This window comes from Schistocerca cancellata, chromosome 10 (assembly GCF_023864275.1).
Source record: "Schistocerca cancellata isolate TAMUIC-IGC-003103 chromosome 10, iqSchCanc2.1, whole genome shotgun sequence".
NCBI classification, from domain to species: Eukaryota; Metazoa; Arthropoda; class Insecta; order Orthoptera; family Acrididae; genus Schistocerca; species Schistocerca cancellata.
In genome coordinates this window covers 64,511,479-64,533,076 of record NC_064635.1, presented here as the reverse complement: position 1 = coordinate 64,533,076, position 21,598 = coordinate 64,511,479, and the positions used below count along the sequence as shown (strand labels likewise).

At 41.7% G+C, this 21,598-nt stretch overlaps 1 protein-coding gene across 1 annotated transcript in view; it reads left to right on the top strand.

The window, feature by feature from the left end:
- LOC126106894 (glycine N-methyltransferase) overlaps positions 1-21,598 on the top strand; it is an 85,064-nt gene that overhangs the window by 54,041 nt on the left and 9,425 nt on the right. Inside the window, exons 4-5 of the mRNA XM_049913309.1 lie at positions 11,087-11,222; positions 18,935-19,055. Coding sequence (XP_049769266.1) covers positions 11,087-11,222; positions 18,935-19,055 — 257 coding nt within the window. The remainder of the gene's footprint in view (positions 1-11,086; positions 11,223-18,934; positions 19,056-21,598) is intronic.

Genomic DNA, 21,598 nt, shown 5'->3' with positions numbered 1-21,598 from the left:
AACACAAAGAAATAGACCAATATGGCTGAAACTTGGTGAGCGTTCTTTCCAAAGATGCTACTAACTAAACATGACCTCGATTTGCGCTGGTGGTGCCATCTCTCAGACTTTGCACAGACTTTTCAAATGGCCCTCGTAAATAATAAATAAATGGTTTATTTGTTCATAATAACTTTAACAGTCATGGACATAGTAGGTTTACAAACATACAAACATTAATAAGTGTTTAGAAATAAAGATAAATTACACACATCATCATTAAAAATCCTTTATAGAGTACAAAAATTTAGCAATTGACAGATGCTTTAATTTTGTCTTAAATATATTACCATTAAACAGTTTTATATTATTTGGCAGTCTGTTACGAAAATGTCTTCTAGCAGAAAATGGACTATGGTCTGTCGCTCTTTTATTATTAAATAAATGTGATAATCCTCTCTTTTTCTTGTATTATAGGTATGGATTTCACTATTGATTATACTACATTCCATATTTTCTTTTACAAACAGTATAGTCCTGAGAACATACAATGAATACACTGTTAGTGTAGTAACACTGTTCACGTTACGTCGCACTTCACTTAGCGTAGACCGGGACTGTGTCCTAGGCATGCCCGATGTTGACTGACTGCGCTCAGCCTGTCCTGCCGGAGTTGTTGTTGTTGTTGTTCTTGTTGTTACACCGGCAGAGGGCGCGTCCGAATTCTCGCGTGCCCTCTGGTGGACGGGACTCTACTTGCGGCAACTACCGTCCATGACGCGCCGTGCCAATGTGCGCCTCCCGCGATCTTTCTGGTGGCTACTACACTCCTCCTCCTTCGGGGGGTGAAGCCACTGTGATCCACTGCGTCGGAAGGTGGAGCGTCGGGCAGGAGTGATGACCTCCACATCCATGGGATGGCCGGAGTCGAGGGAATCTGCCAACCCTCGAGCCGGAACCTTCGAATACGGCTGGAAGTGACCCACACGAAGAGGCCCCCGTCGTCCCCCAACCGGAGCCCGGGACAGAACGGGCGACAAGCTGTCGAACTCTGGATCCTGTTCCACCTCAGGAGGGGCAAGACCCAGTGGCGGGGACGAAGGGGAAGGGACGACCACAGGGGAACTAGCCCCCTGCGAAACCGGGCCGGCTAGGGGGGCCAGCTCTCGCTGGGGCAGCTCGAATGACGGCGATGCCGGTGCTGGAGCCACTGGAGGCTGCCAAGGCTGAGAACCATCACAGTGCGGCAGAGTCACAGCGGGGAGAGGAGGTAACGTCCCCTGTGAAACCAATACAGGTGCCGGCAATGGGGAAGCCGGTGTCCGAGAGGTCGGAGGGTGGGTGCCCGAACGTGGACGTAGCTGATTTTGGTGACGACGTACCACCCGGTCCCCCACCTGCAAGGTATAGAGCCGGCGGCCATGTCGGTGCAGGACCACTGCCGGTATCCAACGTGGATTGCGACCAAACCCACGGGCCCAGACTGACATACCCAGTGGAAAGCCAGGTACTCCGTTTTGGGAAGACTGGCGAGGACCAGGCTGGAGGAGGTGCAGCAGAGTCCTAGGTTGACGCCCATGGAGGAGCTCTGCGGGGCTGCGGTCTCCCATTGGTGTGGTCCGGTATGCCGTCAAGAAAAACATCAATGCTTCCTCTGCAGGAAATTCGTGCACATACTTTTTCATCTGCGTCTTAAAGGTGCGCACCATGCGCTCAGCTTCCCCATTCGATTGTGGATGGAAAGGGGGAGAGCAAACGTGCCGAATACCGAAGCGCCTACAAAAATCCTGGAAGGTCTGCGAAAGAAACTGCGGTCCATTGTCCGAGACCAGGGTGATTGGCAGACCTTCCACAGAAAAGATTTTTGCTAGTGCCTGGATTGCAACGTCTGAAGTGGTTGAGGAGCAGCGAACCACATATGGGAATCGGGAATAAGCATCAATGACAATGAGCCAAAAGCCATTGAGAAACGGCCCCGCAAAATCGATGTGAACACGTTCCCACGCCTGGGTTGCCGGCGGCCATGAAGAGAACGCTGCCCTGGGAGATGCTTGTTGGCTTGCACACTGGGAACAGGCGGCCACCAAGTGCTCAATTTCTCTGTCAATACCGGGCCAGTACACATGTCTGCGAGCCAAGGTTTTAGTACGGGAAACACCCCAGTGCCCCGCATGTAATAACTTGAGGACCTCCCGTCGTAAACTTGCAGGAACAACCACGCGAGGAGCTGTATCATCGGTAGCCAGAAGGAGAACTCCTTCCAAGACCGAGAGACGGTCTCGTAGAAGAAAATAATTACGAAGAGGGTCCGAGGCCCGGCCCGGAGGGCGGGACGACCACCCTTGCTGAAGGAGGCGAACTACTTGCCGGAGAACCGGGTCAGCCGCCGTTTCCCTGGCGACTCGAGAACTAGTGATCGGGAAGCCATCAACCACCTGGCGGGACGCCACATCCAAATGAAAACACATAATCTCCTCTCGATCAAATGTAGGGTCCGGGCCCACCGGAAGACGGGAAAGAGCGTCGGCGTTGGCATGCTGGCCTGTAGGGCGAAAACGAATGTCATAATGGTACTTAGAGAGGAACAAGGCCCAGCGCTGTAGTCTGTGGGCCGCCCTATCCGGAATCTGAGAGGCGGGGCCAAATAACGATATTAACGGCTTATGGTCAGTGATTAACTGAAACTTCGTGCCATACAAGAAAGGGTGAAACTTGGTAACAGCGTAGACAATGGCCAAAGCCTCTTTTTCCACCTGGGAGTAATGGGCCTGCGCGGGACTAAGCGTTTTCGACGCAAACGCCAGTGGTTGCTCGGAACCATCTGCGTTGCGATGGGCCAGGACCGCCCCCACCCCATACTGCGAAGCATCCGTAGCCAGGACCAATGGCTTATGGGGATCAAAAGTAGCCAAACAAGGGGCTGACGTGAGGAGGCCCTTCAACGAGGTGAACGCTCGCTCGCATGCAGGCGACCAATCAAAAGGAACACCCTTGTGCAGAAGGCAGTACAGGGGGTGGGCTATAGTGGAAGCCCTGGGAATGAACCGGTGGTAATAGGCTATCTTGCCTAAAAAAGCTTGTAACTCCTTCAGCGATGTGGGCCGAGGAAGGTTGACGATACCTTGGACCAAACTTCCTAGTGGCTGGATGCCATGCCGAGAGATGGTGTAACCCACATACTCAATGGACGGTTGGAAGAAGGTTGACTTCTGCAGGTTGCAACGCAAGCCCACAGACCTGAATTTGAGAAAGAGGGTGCGAAGGTTTTGCAAGTGGTCCGTCGTGCTGCGGCCCGTGACAATTATGTCATCCAGGTAATTAATACAATGAGGGATTGTCGACGTGACATGCTCAAGATAACGCTGGAATATCGCCGGGGCACTGGATATTCCAAAACCCAACCGCTGGTATTGGTAAAGGCCAAACGGGGTGTTGACGACTGCCAGCCATTTGGAGTCCTCATCAAGTGGTATCTGATAATAAGCCTCTGACAGATCGATTTTCGAAAAATAGTGGCCTCCCGCCACGGCGGGGAACAATTCATCAGCACGAGGCAAAGGATAGGTGTCCACCACCAATTGGGAATTAATGGTGGCCTTAAAATCGCCACAAAGACGTAATTTTCCCGAGGGCTTCTTGACAATAATGAGGGGCGAAGCCCACTCACTGGAAGAAATGGGGAGAACGACCCCTAGGGCTGTCAGCCGGTCTAGCTCTTCCTTTACCTGAGGGCGGAGAGCCAAGGGGATCTGCCTCGCGCGTAGAAAACGCGGGCGAGCCGACGCCTTCAACGTTAAGTGAGCTTCAAAATCTGAAACACGCCCCAGGCCCTCCTCAAAAATATCTGGAAAGTCTGAGATCAAAGATTCCAATGAGTGATAGGGAACGTCTTCGGAGACCAACTGTATGGTGTCAGCGATAGAAAAACCGAAAGCTTGAAAGGCATCCAGGCCAAAAAGGTTAGCGGAGCTCGCATCACTGACAACAATAAAAGTAATCGGCCGAGTGACTGATTTGTAAGTCACGTCGGTAGTGAATTGACCCAGTAGGGGAATGAACTGTTTACCATAACCGCGTAGACGCCGGTAAACTGGCGCCAACGGGGGCGATCCAAGGTCGGAATACGTTTGTGCATTCAACAACGAAACTGCCGCGCCCGTATCTACTTGCAGTTGTAACCGGCGCGACCGAACTGACACCTCGATAAAGAGTTTGCGTGCCGATGCGTCGGGAGCCTGGCCCGATGAAACTTCCTGAATGTCAACGTCCACGTCCTCTGTACTTGCTTCCTTCGATTCTTTTGAGGCTGAGCGGCAAACTTTAGCAATGTGACCGTTTTTATTACATTTGCGACAAACGGCCCAACGCTGGGGGCACTTCGACCGATCATGATGTATATAGCACGACACACAGGACGGCAAGAGGGGCCGGCGGCCGGAATTCTGTTTACGCGCCGCGCGGGAGCGGCCGTAACGGCCGTAACGGCCGGATTGTACCGCTCGCACGTCGTCCACCCCGGACACAGTGGACGCGGCCGCGCCGCCCTCTACCTCCGCGACGTCGCACCACGCTTCCAGCTGTTGACCTGCTGCGTGAGAGACTTCATACGATTGAGCAATGGACAGGACTTCTTCGAGGGAAGGGTCTTCTAACTGCAGGGCCCGTTGCCGGACCTCCCTATCAGGGGCCGAACGAACAATGACGTCGCGTACCATAACATGGGCATACGACTCCCGCGACTGCTCTGTGACAAAATGACACTTGCGACTAAGACCGTGCAGGGTTGCGGCCCACGCCCGGTAAGACTGATGGGGCTGTTTCTTGCATTGATAGAACTCGACCCTAGCCGCCACAACATGCGTGCGGCGGCGATAATATGAAGACAGCAATGAACACAATGCGTCAAAAGACAAGGACGAGGGTTCCTGCAACGGCGCTAGCTGCCGCAAAACTTGATACAGCGAGGGAGATATCCAAGACAAGAAGAGAGCACGACATACCTCCGCATCGGCAACATGAAACGCCTGGAAATGCTGCCGAAGGCGATGTTCATATGCGTCCCAATCCTCCGCCGTCTCGTCATACGGGGGAAAGGGAGGAGAGAACGGCGCCGGAGCAGACGGCGTGGAGAGCAACGCCGGAAGCACTTGTTTCATGGTGGCCATGAGCTCCGTCTGCTGCGCAACCAAAACCCGCACCAAATCCTCCATGCCGTGGAGAAACTGCGAAACCGGAACAACGACGCAACACGCGAAAGAACGACCCTACTCGTCGCCAATTGTGTAGTAACACTGTTCACGTTACGTCGCACTTCACTTATCGTAGACCGGGACTGTGTCCTAGGCATGCCCGATGTTGACTGACTGCGCTCAGCCTGTCCTGCCGGAGTTGTTGTTGTTGTTGTTCTTGTTGTTACACCGGCAGAGGGCGCGTCCGAATTCTCGCGTGCCCTCTGGTGGATGGGACTCTACTTGCGGCAACTACCGTCCATGACGCGCCGTGCCAATGTGCGCCTCCCGCGATCTTTCTGGTGGCTACTACAGTTAGTATGTTATACTTAATGAAGTATTCTCAACAGGACTGACGTTTACTAATATTAGCTATTATCCTAATTGCCTGATTCCAAAGTAGATTTGTCTTAAGACAGGTGGCACTATTATGCCAGAAAGGCGTTTTAGCAGGAGGGTGTCACAGGAGATTTTTTTACACATATAGCTGATGTGCTCCTTGCATGTAAGATGTTCATCTACTGTAATACCCAGGAATGTATGTTTATCAGATGTTCCAACTGAATACTCTGCTCAGTATCTATTTGTCTTGATTTATAATTTAGCAGAAACTCCATCAGAATTGTCTTGTCCTTATTTAGTGCCAATTTGTTTACAGTGGGATATTCTGTGATGAGATTAATGTTTTCTGTATTATTTTGCACTGGCCACTGTTTTGTAGAGCACCAGCTTATGTAGAAAGTATCATTGCCATAACTTACTTGGTTTGATTTTTGTACACAACAAACATAAAAGGCCTGGTAGTGCTTTTCTGAGAGACACTACAGTTAAAAATTTTATAAGAGATTTTACTGTTTGTGTATGTCCCCCAGTTGTATGATACAGCGTAACACATTGTCTCCTGTCAGCAAGGTATGATCTTAGTAAGTCTAATTCCACTCCTCTGCTTTCATAAGTTTCTAATTTTTATAGAAGAATGGAATGAGGCCATGGATATGTATAAAAGGGTGCCAGTAACTTTGTTTCCATCATCAAGTTTAACCAGTACCGCTTGAAAAAAATGATACAAAATAGCATTATGAGAAATATAAGAAAAGTTAATTTCCTGAAAAACATTTTCACTAGCATTACAATAAAATATAATTAGATTTTAATACTGTGGTTCTGGTCCATCTTTAAAAATGGAATATATAAAAATATAACAGTATTTTTGAAATGACAATAACTTTAGTAAAGATAATTTAAATGACTTTATTATAATTAACAGATAAGGCAGTAGAAGACAAAATTTTGTAGATAAGCAGAAAATTGCATTCATCCAACTAAGGTTTGAGTTACTTGCTAAGGATTGAAATCCACCTGTTTTCTATAATCATATAACCATAACTTCAAAATAGTAGACCAGAGTACAACATGACACTGGATTCAGTGGTAAACATTGAATTATTGAGATCATTAATCTGTTTTAAATTTAAGATAAATTTTGGAGTTATGCTGTGCTATACAGGGAGCGAAAGGCTATTTACAATTTGTACAGAAACCAGATGGCAGTTATAAGAGTCGAGGGGCATGAAAGGGAAGCAGTGGTTGGGAAGGAAGTGAGACAGGGTTGTAGCCTCTCCCCGATGTTTTTCAATCTGTATATTGAGCAAGCAGTAAAGGAAACGAAAGAAAAATTTGGAGTAGGTATTAAAATCCAGGGAGAAGAAATAAAAACTTTGAGGTTCGCCGATGACATTGTAATTCTGTCAGAGACAGCAAAGGACTTGGAAGAGCAGTTGAACGGAATGGACAGTGTCTTGAAAGAAGGATATAAGATGAACATCAACAAAAGCAAAATGAGGATAATGGAATGTAGTCGAATTAAGTCGGGTGATGGTGAGGGAATTAGATTAGGAAATGAGACACTTAAAGTAGTAAAGGAGTTTTGCTATTTGGGGAGCAAAATAACTGATGATGGTCGAAGTAAAGAGGATATAAAATGTAGACTGGCAATGGCAAGGGAAGCGTTTCTGAAGAAGAGAAATTTGTTAACATCGAATATAGATTTAAGTGTCAGGAAGTCATTTCTGATAGTATTTGTATGGAGTGTAGCCATGTATGGAAGTGAAACATGGACGATAGGTAGTTTGGAGAAGAAGAGAATAGAAGCTTTCAAAATGTGGTGCTACAGAAGAATGTTGAAGATTAGGTGGATAGATCACGTAACTAATGAGGAGGTATTTAATAGGATTGGGGAGAAGAGGAATTTGTGGCACAAATTGACTAGAAGAGTGTTGGAGGGAAGCAGGGAGGGTAAAAATTGTAGAGGGAGATCATGAGATGAATACACTAAGCAGATTCAGAAGGATGTATGGTGCAGTAGTTACTTGGAGATGAAGAAGCTTGCACAGGATAGAGTAGCATGGAGGGCTGCATCAAACAAGTCTCTGGATGGAAGACCACAACAACAACAAATGCAATATAAAATGTACCTCTGTAACATTGTCCATATCATAGCAAAAATTTCAAAGTCCATATTTAAATCAGTCTCATTGAAATTTAACTAATAAAGCTGAAAAGTCTTAGAATTTTCACTCGGAGACAAAAATTTTAATATTATCACTATAGTCTTATATGTGGATGACTTGCAGACCTCTCCATGATGTCATGTAGTATAATTTTTGCAATTTCTTCTCACTCAAATGTTGTTCAAAAATAATTTCCTCAACTCAGTTTCTGTAAGCATGCACAGTGCTACTATTACATTTTTCACTCATTATTACTTTAAAACTTATCAGCAAACTAGGTATATGTTTTGACCACAAACAAATATAATTTCACTTTTACTGGCTGACATACTTTCAGTTGTAGTGCAGGAAACAATAATATTTTCAAATTTTTCATCAGCATTACCTACCTATTTATATTTACTGGCTACAGCATTGCCATTGTATACTGAAATTTGTGATTTGGGTTCTGTAGTAGGCATTTTATTAGTTGCAGCATTATTCCAAACCTGTACATTACTGTTTCTAAACTGTTCACAGAATTGTTCTTGGTACAATGAGCACCAGTTAAGCTGTAATTGATTAGAAAATAACAAAAAATTGTTGAAGGAAAGAATCGTATTTGAAAATACTTTTATGCATGCAGATGTTCAAGTGACAGAATCAGTGTTAACTACTAATTCTGATTTTCATTAGCCCTGACTGGATCATTGTTTTCAACAGAAATAATTTTAGTTTTGTTGACACTAGATAAGCATTATTTTTGGGGTTGTGTTAACACAAGTTTCTGGTACCACAAAAGTAGTATCAGTTTCTACAACAGATTGTTTTTGTTTAACAACTGGGCTAAGACTTTATTTGTGAAAATCATAATTCTGTTTCCAACAGTGTCTAATTTCATTCAAATTTTTAAATCTTGCCTTCGTTTCTTTCATTAGTTCTGATATTTGATATTATAGATTAAAACCCAACTGTTCATTATTTTCTTTCACTATTTCCTGTTACCCTGATTTTAATTCATTGTTGTTGTTTTTGATTTCTGTTTGCGTAGATAATTTTAAGTTTTCAATATTACTATTACTTTCTGTTTGCATCTATAATTTTAAATTTTCAATATTATTTTTGTTTTCAGTTTTTAATATTCAAATTGTGTGTCCAGTCTTCCCAGTTTCCCCAAGATGACATTGAAAATATCCCCCTGATCTGCCCATCATCTACTGCAATGTCACTTTTATTGTCAGACACAGCCTAACTAGCATCTGCAGCCCCCCTCCCCCAAATTTCACTTACTGTTTGTAGCATTTTATTTTATACAGAAACACTTTTTTCACATAACATAGCTTCATTATATTTCTTGTATTTATCTGTATTTCTTCCATTGCCTCTGGTGATGATCTACATCATCTTACTTGATTTTCATATACACAGCCAATATGTACTTGAGGTTTATTTACACTTTTCTCATTTACACTGTAATTTTATCTGCTTCCCTATCGTCAGTTTCCTGTAATATTCCAGATAATGTTTTAATGCTGGATGACATACTCACATATAATGTTACTCCCTTCTATTAAATCTTCATGGATAAACTGATGCAAAATTTACAACACTCATTTGTCTATTCTGTTGATGTCAACATTTAAATAATTTTTGAAGGGAGTAAACTTGAAATTGGCAGATAAATGTTACTAATCTTGCTATGGCTGCCTTGTTTTCTAGGGTGTCTTCTTTGTTTCTATATAGGCTTTCCAAAATTATTGGTCCAAGGTGTTTCAATGACAAGTCACTGGAATATTGTTAATTCTTGTTACCTCTGGCGTGTTTGGAACCTAAAAATTCTATAAGTATTTCGTACATAGCTTCCAGTTCCTTCTGGAACCAGATATAATCTAAATTATTATTAACAGGACTTTCTTAGTGAAAGTTGCTTTTTGACTGTAACTTACACAATGTTCTCTGGAAATAATAATTTATGTGGAGATTTATGTGCCTAAAAGTTCATAGCAAAGGCTGCAAATTTTGACACTATGAAAAATAACAGCTTCCTGTAACTGTACGCAGCCAGTTATATTATTGATAGTAAAATAAGAAAAATTGTAAATAAAGACAGAAATTTTATTTATATGAAAACTGAGGCATAACAATATTATCTTTACTGTAAAGTAGTTCTTGCATCATGTAAGATGACAGTTGTTATTGCTGATTTTCATGGTTTGAGGTCAGTGTTGCAAAATGGATCAATATGGAAAATAAAATTATGTTATCAGAAAAATAGTGTTTTTGCAATCAAATATATGCAAAAAAACTTTGGATGTAGGATATATAATTTTAATATGAAAATTAACTCACGTTGGGCCAAAATTTGTATGGAATTGAACATTTCAATTGACGTGCAAAAGTTCGGAGGAGGCAAGATTCATTACAATATGCATCCGACAGCTGTATGATATCAACTCCTGATATTGATATCTTTTTAGTTCTGAGCTCACACGGACTGTTTGTTTACTCGCTCATCATTTTACCAGTATTGAAATCCAACCACTACCTAATTCGAATGCTCACATGGTATACTTGTAACTGCTGGAAACTGTGTTCTGTAATGTCAGAACTTAATGTTGGCATCCTATGTAAGTACTTTTTATGTTTTTAGTTTTAATGTTTTATTAATTTAAATTTAATGACTTTGGTCTTCATTTGGTGGCAGCTTTTGTTTTCAGTAGCTATAAAATGACAAAATGTTTAAATTAAAATAGCAATAAATATTTTTAATGGTTGTCAGCAGAATGCCTACTGTCAATAACTACAACAGTTGTTAAACTATAGACTAGATTTGAATTATTTGAGTTGTCAGAGGGTGTTAAGTGAATAAAGAAAACAGATAAAATAGTGAGTAGTGCACATACACCTTGCACCAACAATGTATCAGTGTACTCAAGATCATGTGTGAGTAGTACCATCAAGGAGAGGAATGGCGTACAGCCACCTTCTGTCACTGACATTGTCAAATCCAGATTAATATGCAGACCCTGTGAAGATAGGAGATGAAGCCAGGAAAAAGAAGAAGGAGACAAAGTGTTCAAACCTCCATTCGTGACCAAATATCTTGAAGATACTCTAAAAGCTCTGTATTTTAACAGGGTTATTCAGTATCTGCTCTTTTTAAAGCTCTTCAACATTTATGTAAATTGTAATACTAGGAAGAATGTAGGCGGTTAACAAAACACAAAAAGTGAAAAATCTGTGCTTTTTAATTAAGTTTGCTAACCAAACTTTGTCCTAATTTGTCACGTGGTTGTGTCTGAGATGAAGTTCAAGTTTAAGTCTTAAGAGATACTGCCTGTAAGCTTAAATTTGTCTAGTTCACTGTTATAATTGTAAATACATTTTCAGTAATCGAGGAAGCCAATTGGCTGACCCTCGCCGATGATATAGCTGACCTTGTCGGAGATGGCTTCGATGCAGTGATCTGCCTCGGAAATTCATTTGCGCATCTGCCTGATGTCACAGGAGACCAGAGAGACCAAAAGTAAGTAATCTAGTCTATAGCTAACATAAAACCTGGTTTTTAATGTTAGTATCCTCTTTGGTTGTTACAAAATGAGACTGGGTTGTCGTGTAAAAGCTCAGCTAACTGTGACGATAAAAATCTGACGGGAACAGTTATGTTGGCTTTGTTTTCTGTAAGAGTATGATTAATTCTTGCATGGCTGCAAAAAAGTGGTGAGTCTACGATCTTGTGCGATGCTTGCTTCAAATGTGAGTTGCATTTTAAACTTCATTTTATCCTTCTGTTACTATTAGTTAGTTGGTGTATGCACATTTGTGAAAAACAACACAAATGAACAAAGAACCTGATACATCCACCTTAACCCTAAAACACAACAGTATGGGGTGTGTGACTCTTCATCCATTTACAAAGAGAGCTACGATAGACTCGAGTTTGAACATGGTAATGTGAGACATCAATTCTTGAAGTTACATTTACAAAAAAATTTCAAAGTATATTTTATATTCTATTTTTTATGTCACTTCTTCAGATTTAAATGTAAAATAAATAACGTTATTGATAGTGATCATTGATATAGTTGATGTCAAACAAATGAAAGTTTTGATTATCGTTCTAATTAAATGTGTTTCAATGCTTCTATGTTTACAAGATAGTATTTTACAGTTTAACTTTGATGACAGAACAAAGAGTTAATATATTTCCAGAAAAATGTCTTGTATTGCGAAGTCCTATACTTAAAATATGATGAGGTCCACAACTTTGAGTATTGTTTACTACCATATGTAACCAAATAAGCTGCATTGATCAGTTCTGTTACGGTGGCAGATATGCCTTTTCTTCTGTGAAATGAAAGAAACTATGTGTGCATTGGTCTGCTACTGGAAAGCGATAGTGGCTGCTAACGAAGATAGTGGCTGTTAAAAAAAGCAAAGCGGAATGATCTGACAAAGAGAAATGTCTACAAAGGGAGAGAGCCACATCAAGACAGGACGGGAATGGCTCGGGGAGAGGGAAGGGGGCAAGACAGCAGACATGCTCCCCTTCTCCAGATTTCTGCCCTGCCCCTCCCCCAGCACTACTACCAACCCACTCATACCCTGTCCCTCCCCCTTCTCTCATTGTTGTTTCCTCCTACTTCCAGTCTCTTGTGCTCCACATACCCAGATCTGTGACTCCTATCTTTTATTATCCTCACTTTGCCATTTCCACTCAGACCCATCATGTGAGAGAGAGAGAGGGGGGGAGGGAGGGAGGGAGGGAGGAAGGAAGGGGGGGTTGTGGATTGGAGGGAGGGAAGGAGAGAATTGTAGCTGGAACCTTACTGATGTTTTACATGTTTATATGTGCTGTGCAGTAATCATTGATGGTAGCCCATCTTCATTTTCGTTTGTGCAGATCTACTGTAAAACCACATTTTTAGATCTACTGTAAAATCCCATTTTTATGTTCTCGCATGTTACATTTTCCCGCTTTTTATGATCATTTTTGTCGGTCCCAACAGAAGTCCTATTCTCTCAGTACAACGCTTTTCGTTCATTAATGATTCCGTGTTGCAACATTTTTTTGCATTTGTTTGGCATTAGCAAGACCTTTTATGTTGATTTTCATACATATTTCTTCAAAAAGTGCATTGTATTCCTGCTCAAAATCAGTTTTGCAACAAAGCAGAAAACTTTTAATATATGCAAAGTTGTTGATTGTGTGAATGAGAGTTAGTGCAGGAAGTAAGAAGTTCATTGTCGGTGTGTGGGTCACAGCTGCCTGTGTTATAAGTTGGAAGTGTTTGGAAGGGTTGGATAGTCATTGCTTTTATGATAACCATGATCTGGCGCTAGGAGCACTAGTATCAACCTTCCATCTGCTTATTGTGTTGTGTTACAACAGCTTTAATTTAATTTCACAGTCATTTATACAAATAAATACATGTTTTGAAGGTGGCTATCTCTATAATGGATTTTCTACATCTACATCTACATCTACATGATTACTCTGCAATTCACATTTAAGTGCTTGGTAGAGGGTTCATCGAACCACAATCATACTACCGTATTTACTCGAATCTAAGCCGCACTTTTTTTCCGGTTTTTGTAATCCATAAAACCGCCTGCGGCTTAGAATCGAGTGCAAAGCAAGCGGAAGTTCTGAAAAATGTTCATAGGTGCCGCCACAACTAACTTCTGCCGTCGAATGTATGTAGCGCTACACAGGCATCCCTTGTAGGCACAAAGATGAATACTGGCGCCAAAACCTCTGCGTCAGTAAATAAAATAAAAAAAAATTGGAAGACGAGCATTTTTCTCCGCCCGAGTTTCGACCACTGCATTTTCATACATTATCCAACGAAGTAAATACAAATTCCGTATTGTTCATCTTCGAATTTCAATGTACTACGAAAATCCGACTGGTAATACTGGGATTTTTGTCAATATGGCCAACTCTACGTTCTGAATTTTTTCCTACCTGTGAGAAGAGATGGTTGCTAATAGGAACCTGATGAAATTTGAATCACATGCAGTATTCTCTTCACCACAAGAATAATACGAATATAAACATTTTGCCATGTATTCTTTCGTGTTTGCTTCTATCTCATTTAAATCCTGTCTGCCAAATGAACTACGAAACTAGAGTGAGACAACAGCAAACGCGGAAGAATATACGTATCGTGTCATGTTTATATTCGTATTACTCTTATACCTAATAGTGATACAGTCAGAAATGAAGCATGGCAATTGACTAGATTTTTAAATCTAAGATGACTAATTTCTGTGCAGAATTTGATGTACTAAAGAAGCGGCCGCAAAGATTTTCAAACGGAGAAAAATTTTCGCCAAACTCTCGTTCAGAACATGTTATATCATATGCAGTCTATTATTTGGTTCTTGTTGATCATTATCAAAGAAAGCAGCAGTGTAAGTAACAACAAATAGCAGTCTCTTGCCATTTTTTCGCTAATGTGACGATTCCTCTCTTTTTTTAAATTGTAGGCGGCGGTAGCGCGCACAAAAGCAAGCCATGCCGCGAGCAGCGACAGGCCGTAAACACGCACTATCAGAATGCGACAAACAATGCATGACACAGTATAGTAATGCATTTTCAGCTTAGAGTGACTGACGTAAACACCTATAACATTGAAAGCGGCACTTATCAGATCAAAGCAAAATAAGCAATCGATTCAAACCAGACGAAGCACGTGAAAAAGGAAGGGTATCCGTATAAATACGGACGGAGCACCTGACGCATAGCAATGGCTACCTGGTAAAGCTTGACTGCTAAGCTTTCGACTAGAACCAAACTACTGTAGCTGTATCACAGTCTAACATTATGTTGGACTGTGGCTGTATCGTCATTCATTCGACCTAAATTGTGTCTCATATTACAATGGACCAACTTTGTTTCGATTTGGAGGTGCGGCCTAAAACTTTTCTCTCCCCTTGAATTTCGAGTCTCAAATTTCAGGTGCGGCTTAGATTTGGGAATTTCTTTCCCCTTATTTCGAGTCTCATATTTCAGGTGCGGCTTAGATTCGAGTGCGGCTTAGATTTGAGTAAATACGGTATCTCCCTACCATTCCACTCCCAAACAGCATGCGGGAAAAACGAACACCTAAAACTTTCTGTTCGAGCTCTGATTTCTCTTATTTTATTTTGATGATCATTCCTACCTATGTAGGTTGGGCTCAACAAAATATTTTCACATTCGGAAGAGAAAGTTGGTGACTGAAATTTCATAAATAGATCTCGCCGCGACGAAAAACGTCTTTGCTTTAATGACTTCCACCCCAACTTGCGTTTCATATCTGCCACACTCTCTCCCCTATTATGTAATAATACAAAACGAGCTGCCCTTTTTTGGACCCTTTCGATGTCCTCCGTCAGTCCCACCTGGTAAGGATCCCACACCGCGCAGCAATATTCTAACAGAGGACGAACGAGTGTAGTGTAAGCTGTCTCTTTAGTGGACTTGTTGCATCTTCTAAGTGTCCTGCCAATGAAACGCAACCTTCGGCTCGCCTTCCCCACAATATTATGTATGTGGTCTTTCCAACTGAAGTTGTTCGTAATTTTTACACTCAGGTACTTAGTTGAATTGATAGCCTTGAGAATTTTACTATTTATCGAGTAATCGAATTCCAACGGATTTCTTTTGGAACTCATGTGGATCACCTCACACTTCTCATTATTTAGCATCAACTGCCACCTGCCACACCATACAGCAATCTTTTCTAAATCACTTTGCAACTGATACTAGTCTTTGGATGACCTTACTAGACGGTAAATTACAGCATCATCTGCGAACAACCTAAGAGAACTGCTCAGATTGTCACCCAGGTCATTTATATAGATCAGGAACAGCAGAGGTCTCAGGTCACTTCCTTGGGGAACACCTGATATCACTTAAGTTTTACTCGATGATTTGCCGTCTATTACTACGAACTGCGACCTTCCTGACAGGAAATCACGAATCCAGTCGCACAACTGAGACGATACCCCATAGGCGCGCAGCTTTATTAGAAGTCGCTTGTGAGGAACGGTGTCATAAGCTTTCCGGAAATCTAGAAATACGGAATCAACTTGAGATCCCCTGTCAATAGCAGCCATTACTTTGTGCGAATAAAGAGCTAGCTGCGTTGCACAAGAACGATGTTTTCTGAAACCTTGCTGATTACGTATCAATAGGTCGTTCCCTTCGAGGTGATTCATAATGTTTGAATACAGTATATGTTCCAAAACCCTACTGTAAACCGACGTCAATGATATAGGTCTGTAGTTTGATGGAGTACTCCTACTACCCTTCTTAAACACTGGTGCGACCTGCACAATTTTCCAATCTGTAGGTACAGATCTGTCGGTGAGTGAGTAGTTGTATATGATTGCTAAGTAGGGAGCTATTGTATCAGCATAATTTGAAGGGAACCTAATCGGTATACAATCTGGACCTGAAGACTTGCCGGCATTAAGTGATTTGAGTTGCTTCGCAACCCCTAAGGTATCTACTTCCAAGAAACTCATGCTAGCAGCTGTTCGTGTTTCAAATTCTGGAATATTCCATTTGTCTTCTCTGGTGAAGGAATTTCGGAAAACTGCATTCAATAATTCCGCTTTAGCAGCGCAGTCGTTGGTAACAGTACCATAGGCACTGCGCAGCGAAGGTATTGACTGCATCTTGCCGCTTGTGTACTTTACATACGACCAGAATTTCTTCAGATTTTCTACCAAATTTCAAGACAATGTTTCATGGTGGAACCTATTAAAGGCATCTCGCATTGAAGTCCGTGCCAAATTTCGCGTGTCTGTAAATTTTAGCCAATCTTCGGGATTTCGCGTTCTTCTGAACTGCACATGCTTTTTCCGTTGCCTCTGCAACAGCATTCGGACCTGTTTTGTGTACCATGGGGGATCAGTTCCATCTCTTATCAGTTTATGAGGTATAAATCTCTCAATTGCTGGCTACTATATCTTTGAATTTGAGGCACATCTCATCTACATTTGCATAGTCAGTTCTAAAGGAATGGAGATTGTCTTTTAGGAAGGCTTCTAGTGACACTTTATCCACTTTTTTAAATAAAATTATTTTGGCTTTGTTTCTGGTGGATTTGGAAGAAATGGTATTGAGCCTAGCAGCAACGACCTTGTGATCACTAATCCCTGTATCAGTCATGATGCTCTCTAATAGCTCTAGATTGTTTGTGGCTAAGAGGTCAAGTGTGTTTTCGCAACCATTTACAATTCGCGTGGGTTTGTGGACTAACTGCTCGAAATAATTTTCGGAGGAAGCATTTAGGACAATCTCGGAAGATGTTTTCTGCCTACCACCGGTTTTGAACAAGTATTTTTGCCAACATATCGAGGGAATGTTGAAGTCCACACCAACTATATCCATATGAGTGGGGTATTTATTTGTTACGAGACTCAAATTTTCTCTGAACTGTTCAGCAACTATATCATCGGAGTCTGGGGGTCAGTAGAAGGAGCCAATTATTAACTTAGTTCAGCTGTTAAGTATAACCTCCACCCATACCAATTTCCACGGAGTATCTACTTCGACTTCACTACAAGATAAACCACTACTGACAGACACAAACACTCCACCACCAATTCTGCCTAATCTATCTTTCCTGAACACCGTGTTAGACTTTGTAAAAATTTCTGCAGAACTTATTTCAGGCTTTAGCCAGCTTTCTGTACCTATAACGATTTCAGCTTCTGTGCTTTCTATTAGCGCTTGAAGCTCAGGGACTTTCCCAGCACAACTACAACAATTTACAACTACAATTCCGACTGTTCCTTGATCCAAGCACGTCCTGTATTTGCCATGCACCCTTTGAGATTGCAGCCCACCCCATACTTTCCCGAGCCCTTCTAACCTAAAAATTCGCCCAGTCCATGCCACACAGCCTCTGCTACCCGTGTAGCCTCCAGCTGAGTGTAGTGAACTCCTGACCTATTCAGCGGAACCCAAAACCCCACCACCCTATGGTGCAAGTCAAGGAATCTGCAGCTAACATGTTCGCAAAACCGTCTGAGCCTCTGATTCAGACCCTCCACCCGGCTCTGCACCAAAGGTCCGCAGTCGGTTCTGTCAATGATGCTGCAGATGGTGAGCTCTGTCTTCATCTTGTAAGCAAGACCGGCAGCCTTCACCAAATCAGATAGCCACCACCTGCAGCTGGCTTCACCCTGTCCTCTTCATGGCATGCAGAAGGACCCTTTCCACATCAGGAATGACTCCACCTGGAATGCACACGGTGTGCACACTGGATTTCTTCCCCTCCTTAGCCGCCGTATCCCTAAGGGGTCCCATTACGCGCCTAACATTGGAGCTCCCAACTACCAATAAGCCCACCCTCTGCGATTGCCCGGACCTTGAAGGCTGAGAATCATCCTCTGAAACAGGGCAGGCAGCTGCATCTGGCTCAGCCAGAGACAGTACCTGAAACCTGTTTGTCAGACGCACTGGGGAGGCTTTCTTATCAGCCTCCAGGGACGTCTTTCGCTGCCTGCCACGCCTTGGAACGACCTCCCAATCAACGAATCGTTATTACTTCTGTGTGGAATACGTTAATCCGTACAGTTTTAAGTTTGACATGACCTGATGTCAGAAGTAAACATACCTCCTCAATGTGCTCCATAACACGACAACAGTTTCCAACCACTTTCTCACCCAGGACATCCATGAACCATCCTTGTCGGCAACGAGCTGTAGATTTCATGCCCGTTGTTCTCTGTTTACAAAGACTGCCGTCTTTATGTTTTAACTAATATTGTTTTACAATTTTTATTTACCATAAAGTTATAATGACTGTGAATAATAATTCTCACATTAGAATGTGAATATCTTTTTAATGTGGTTTCTCAAAAGACTTTTGCTTCCACATTTCAGACTTTTTTAAACAGGCAAAATTTTAATTGTTTTTATTTCATATTTTGAACACTATAAAGAGAATGACAGTAAGAGTAATTTATTCATTTTTGCTTGTTGTTTTGTATGCTTTTGTGCATTTTACATTTACACATTCTACTGAAAGTGTAAAAAGGGGGTTTTATTGTATAAGCAAGAGTGGTAGATGACAGTGATACTTCATTTTGTAAATAAAGGTTTTTAAATCCATTATGCGTATTTGTGTTTATTATGCTGATTTTCTATAGTTGGAAAATGAATGAAATACTGATATTTCTCACCATTCTGATGTAAAAAAAATGATGCAAAACTTCTGTTTTTTACTGCTGCAGGAAGGCTCTGGAAAATTTCAAGAAATGTGTAAAACGTGGAGGATTGCTTCTCATTGATCATCGGAACTATGACGACATTCTGGAGACTGGGAAAACTCCGAAGCACTGTCTGTACTACAATGTAAGTTCTGCTTAATGGAAATTTGATAGAAATGGTTTTGTGACATTTGTGCAGCTTTAATATGAAGATATGTCAAAACTATTTTTTAACGTTCCAATGATTCTTTCTATTTCTTTTATCTTGTATGGGCGATTAGAACATTGGTATAGGAGAATTTTTGCAAGTATTCATATCTCTGTGAGAATAGTGAGAGTTACAGGTTGACAGTCGGTCTGGGAGGTTTTTTCTATGGCTCGGGAAAAGTGTCTGTCTTGTGCTGCTAAACCCTATGATCTCTGTGAAAGAATGAAACAATTGCTAAGTTAAGTGGTCTAATCTGTGCATTCTCTTCAGCAAACTGCACATCTCAGGTTTTCATTTTTAGTCGTGTCCAGTTCTGGGCTTCCCTCCAATGTGAAGTTTTATTTACTTTTTACTTTACTTTTACTGTGGTGCACGAAGGCAGAAGGATGTAGTTAGTTATAAGTGGTTTTCTTACACGTACTGATGCCATTGAGGAAGAAAAGAAATAAACTTGAGTCTTTTGCTGACTAAAGTGAGGAATTTTCAGGAAATTGTGTGTTCCATTATTATTGGGCTGCTAGAGGAGCTAAAAATGAGTGTTTTAAGATCATGGAAAAACTATTGGACGGAAACATTTCAGATGTTACTAGAAGACTTTGAAGGGGTGGTGTGCGTGAGACAGTTGTTTGTGAACTGCCTTCGTTTCTTGACAAACAGCTGCTAATTACATCAGTATTGTTGGTGCTACCTCAAGAAACAACTCGATCATCTGTGGAGTTCACTACTGTATACAGTTCTGATCGTGCATCTAAGGGAGAGCGTGGTGTATGTTTAATGTATGGTGCAGCAGGACCTATGGCCTGGAAAGCAGAATGAACATTCAGAGAAAAGTTTCATGACAGCGTCATCTTGATAAGAATAAGTCTATTGCCACAGACAGGTAGATACGTATGACATGCTTGTCTGTCGGAGCCACGCTTATCTGGCTGAGTTTCTTGACTGAAATGCTTTTGCACAGTAGGATGCATGGAGGTATCAGGTAGTGTGGCTGAAGACTGGATGGGCCACTTCACCTGATGTTCATTGAAGACGCAGTGCTACAACTTGCCTGGAAAACCTAAAAAATTGGGAATTCTGAGGGTGATTGAACTTACCTGAAGAAATGGAGTAATTTCAGGGAATTTTGAAGGAGTAGAACAAACTGAACTGTTCTTTGAGAGAAAGAGATATTCTGAGTGATATCATTACAGATTGCGCTAAGGTTCGAGGTGTAGCACCTTGCGTCACACTTATGTAAGTAAGGGGCAGTAGCAGGCAAACAGCTTCATACACAAGTCGTGTCTCGCATGATAGATGCACTTGGATCCAGGAGCTAGCTGCAAGTAGTTTCGGCTGTGACTGAAAGGTGTCAGCATTTTCTGAACTATGAAATTATCAAGTAGCTAAAACCATATATTTGGGAAACAGAACTGTATTTATTGCCATTATAATGACTTCCATTAATTATTGCTAATCTGTTAATTAATGTGATTGATGATCAATTATTGCTAATCTGTTAATTAATGTGATTGATGGTGTGAATTTTTCTGTCTATTAACTGAGTATATTTTAGCATTAGAACTGTGGACAGAAAGAGAGAAATTGTAAACTACAGCTAGGCAGATTATGGGACTCGGAAAACAATATATATTTTATGATAATTTTGTTATTCAAAGAGGGAATTATTTTGATATTTGTGGAGTTTATAAATTTGTTCTTTTGATAAACTGTTCATAAAAATTATTAAGTTATGATTGGTCAAAAGTAAGACACAGGATTGCGTGGGTTAATACTAATATTTGATTGGTTACGATGTATATCAGTCAGTAGAGGGCAGTTCGTTCATGTGTATTTTGTAAGCTTAAGAGAATTATTAATAGCCAAAATCCACATGGCATGTTGTACAAGGCGCAACCCCTAACTGATCATTCGTAGAGGCCAAATTGTGCAATGTTTGAGAGAGTGTTCTGTCACAGACAATCTGTTTCTTACTGGCTATAATGAGTTAGTGATTGCTTGTGAGAGACAAAACTGTAGCACTGGCTTGATGGTGTTTTGTATCAAAGAAGTTGAAGTTTTTACACACAAACTACCTTTCAATTACTCGTTCACGTAACTTGACACTGAAAGACATTTTGATGTCAGCTGTAGAGGTATGTATTTTCTACTACAGCTTTGTCTAGCCGATGAACATTGACATTTTGTAAAAGGGAAGGCATGTGGACAAACTGCAAGAGAAGAAATCACCTAAAGGTCAGTGGAATTGTTTTTTGTAAGACGAAACACAAATAGCGACACCATTGCAGGTTCTGGTGCAGAAACAATTAGTTGTGGAGTTCCATCAGAAAAGGTGGCTTCAACTTGTTGCTTAATCATGGCTACTTTCGGTGCACTTGGTGACCTGGGGTATCACCTTGCACTGTCTGCTGGTACTCTGACTCCAGGCCTGTGTCCCATCACATATTCAAGTGTGACAGAGATAAACATGTGCATAAGCATTT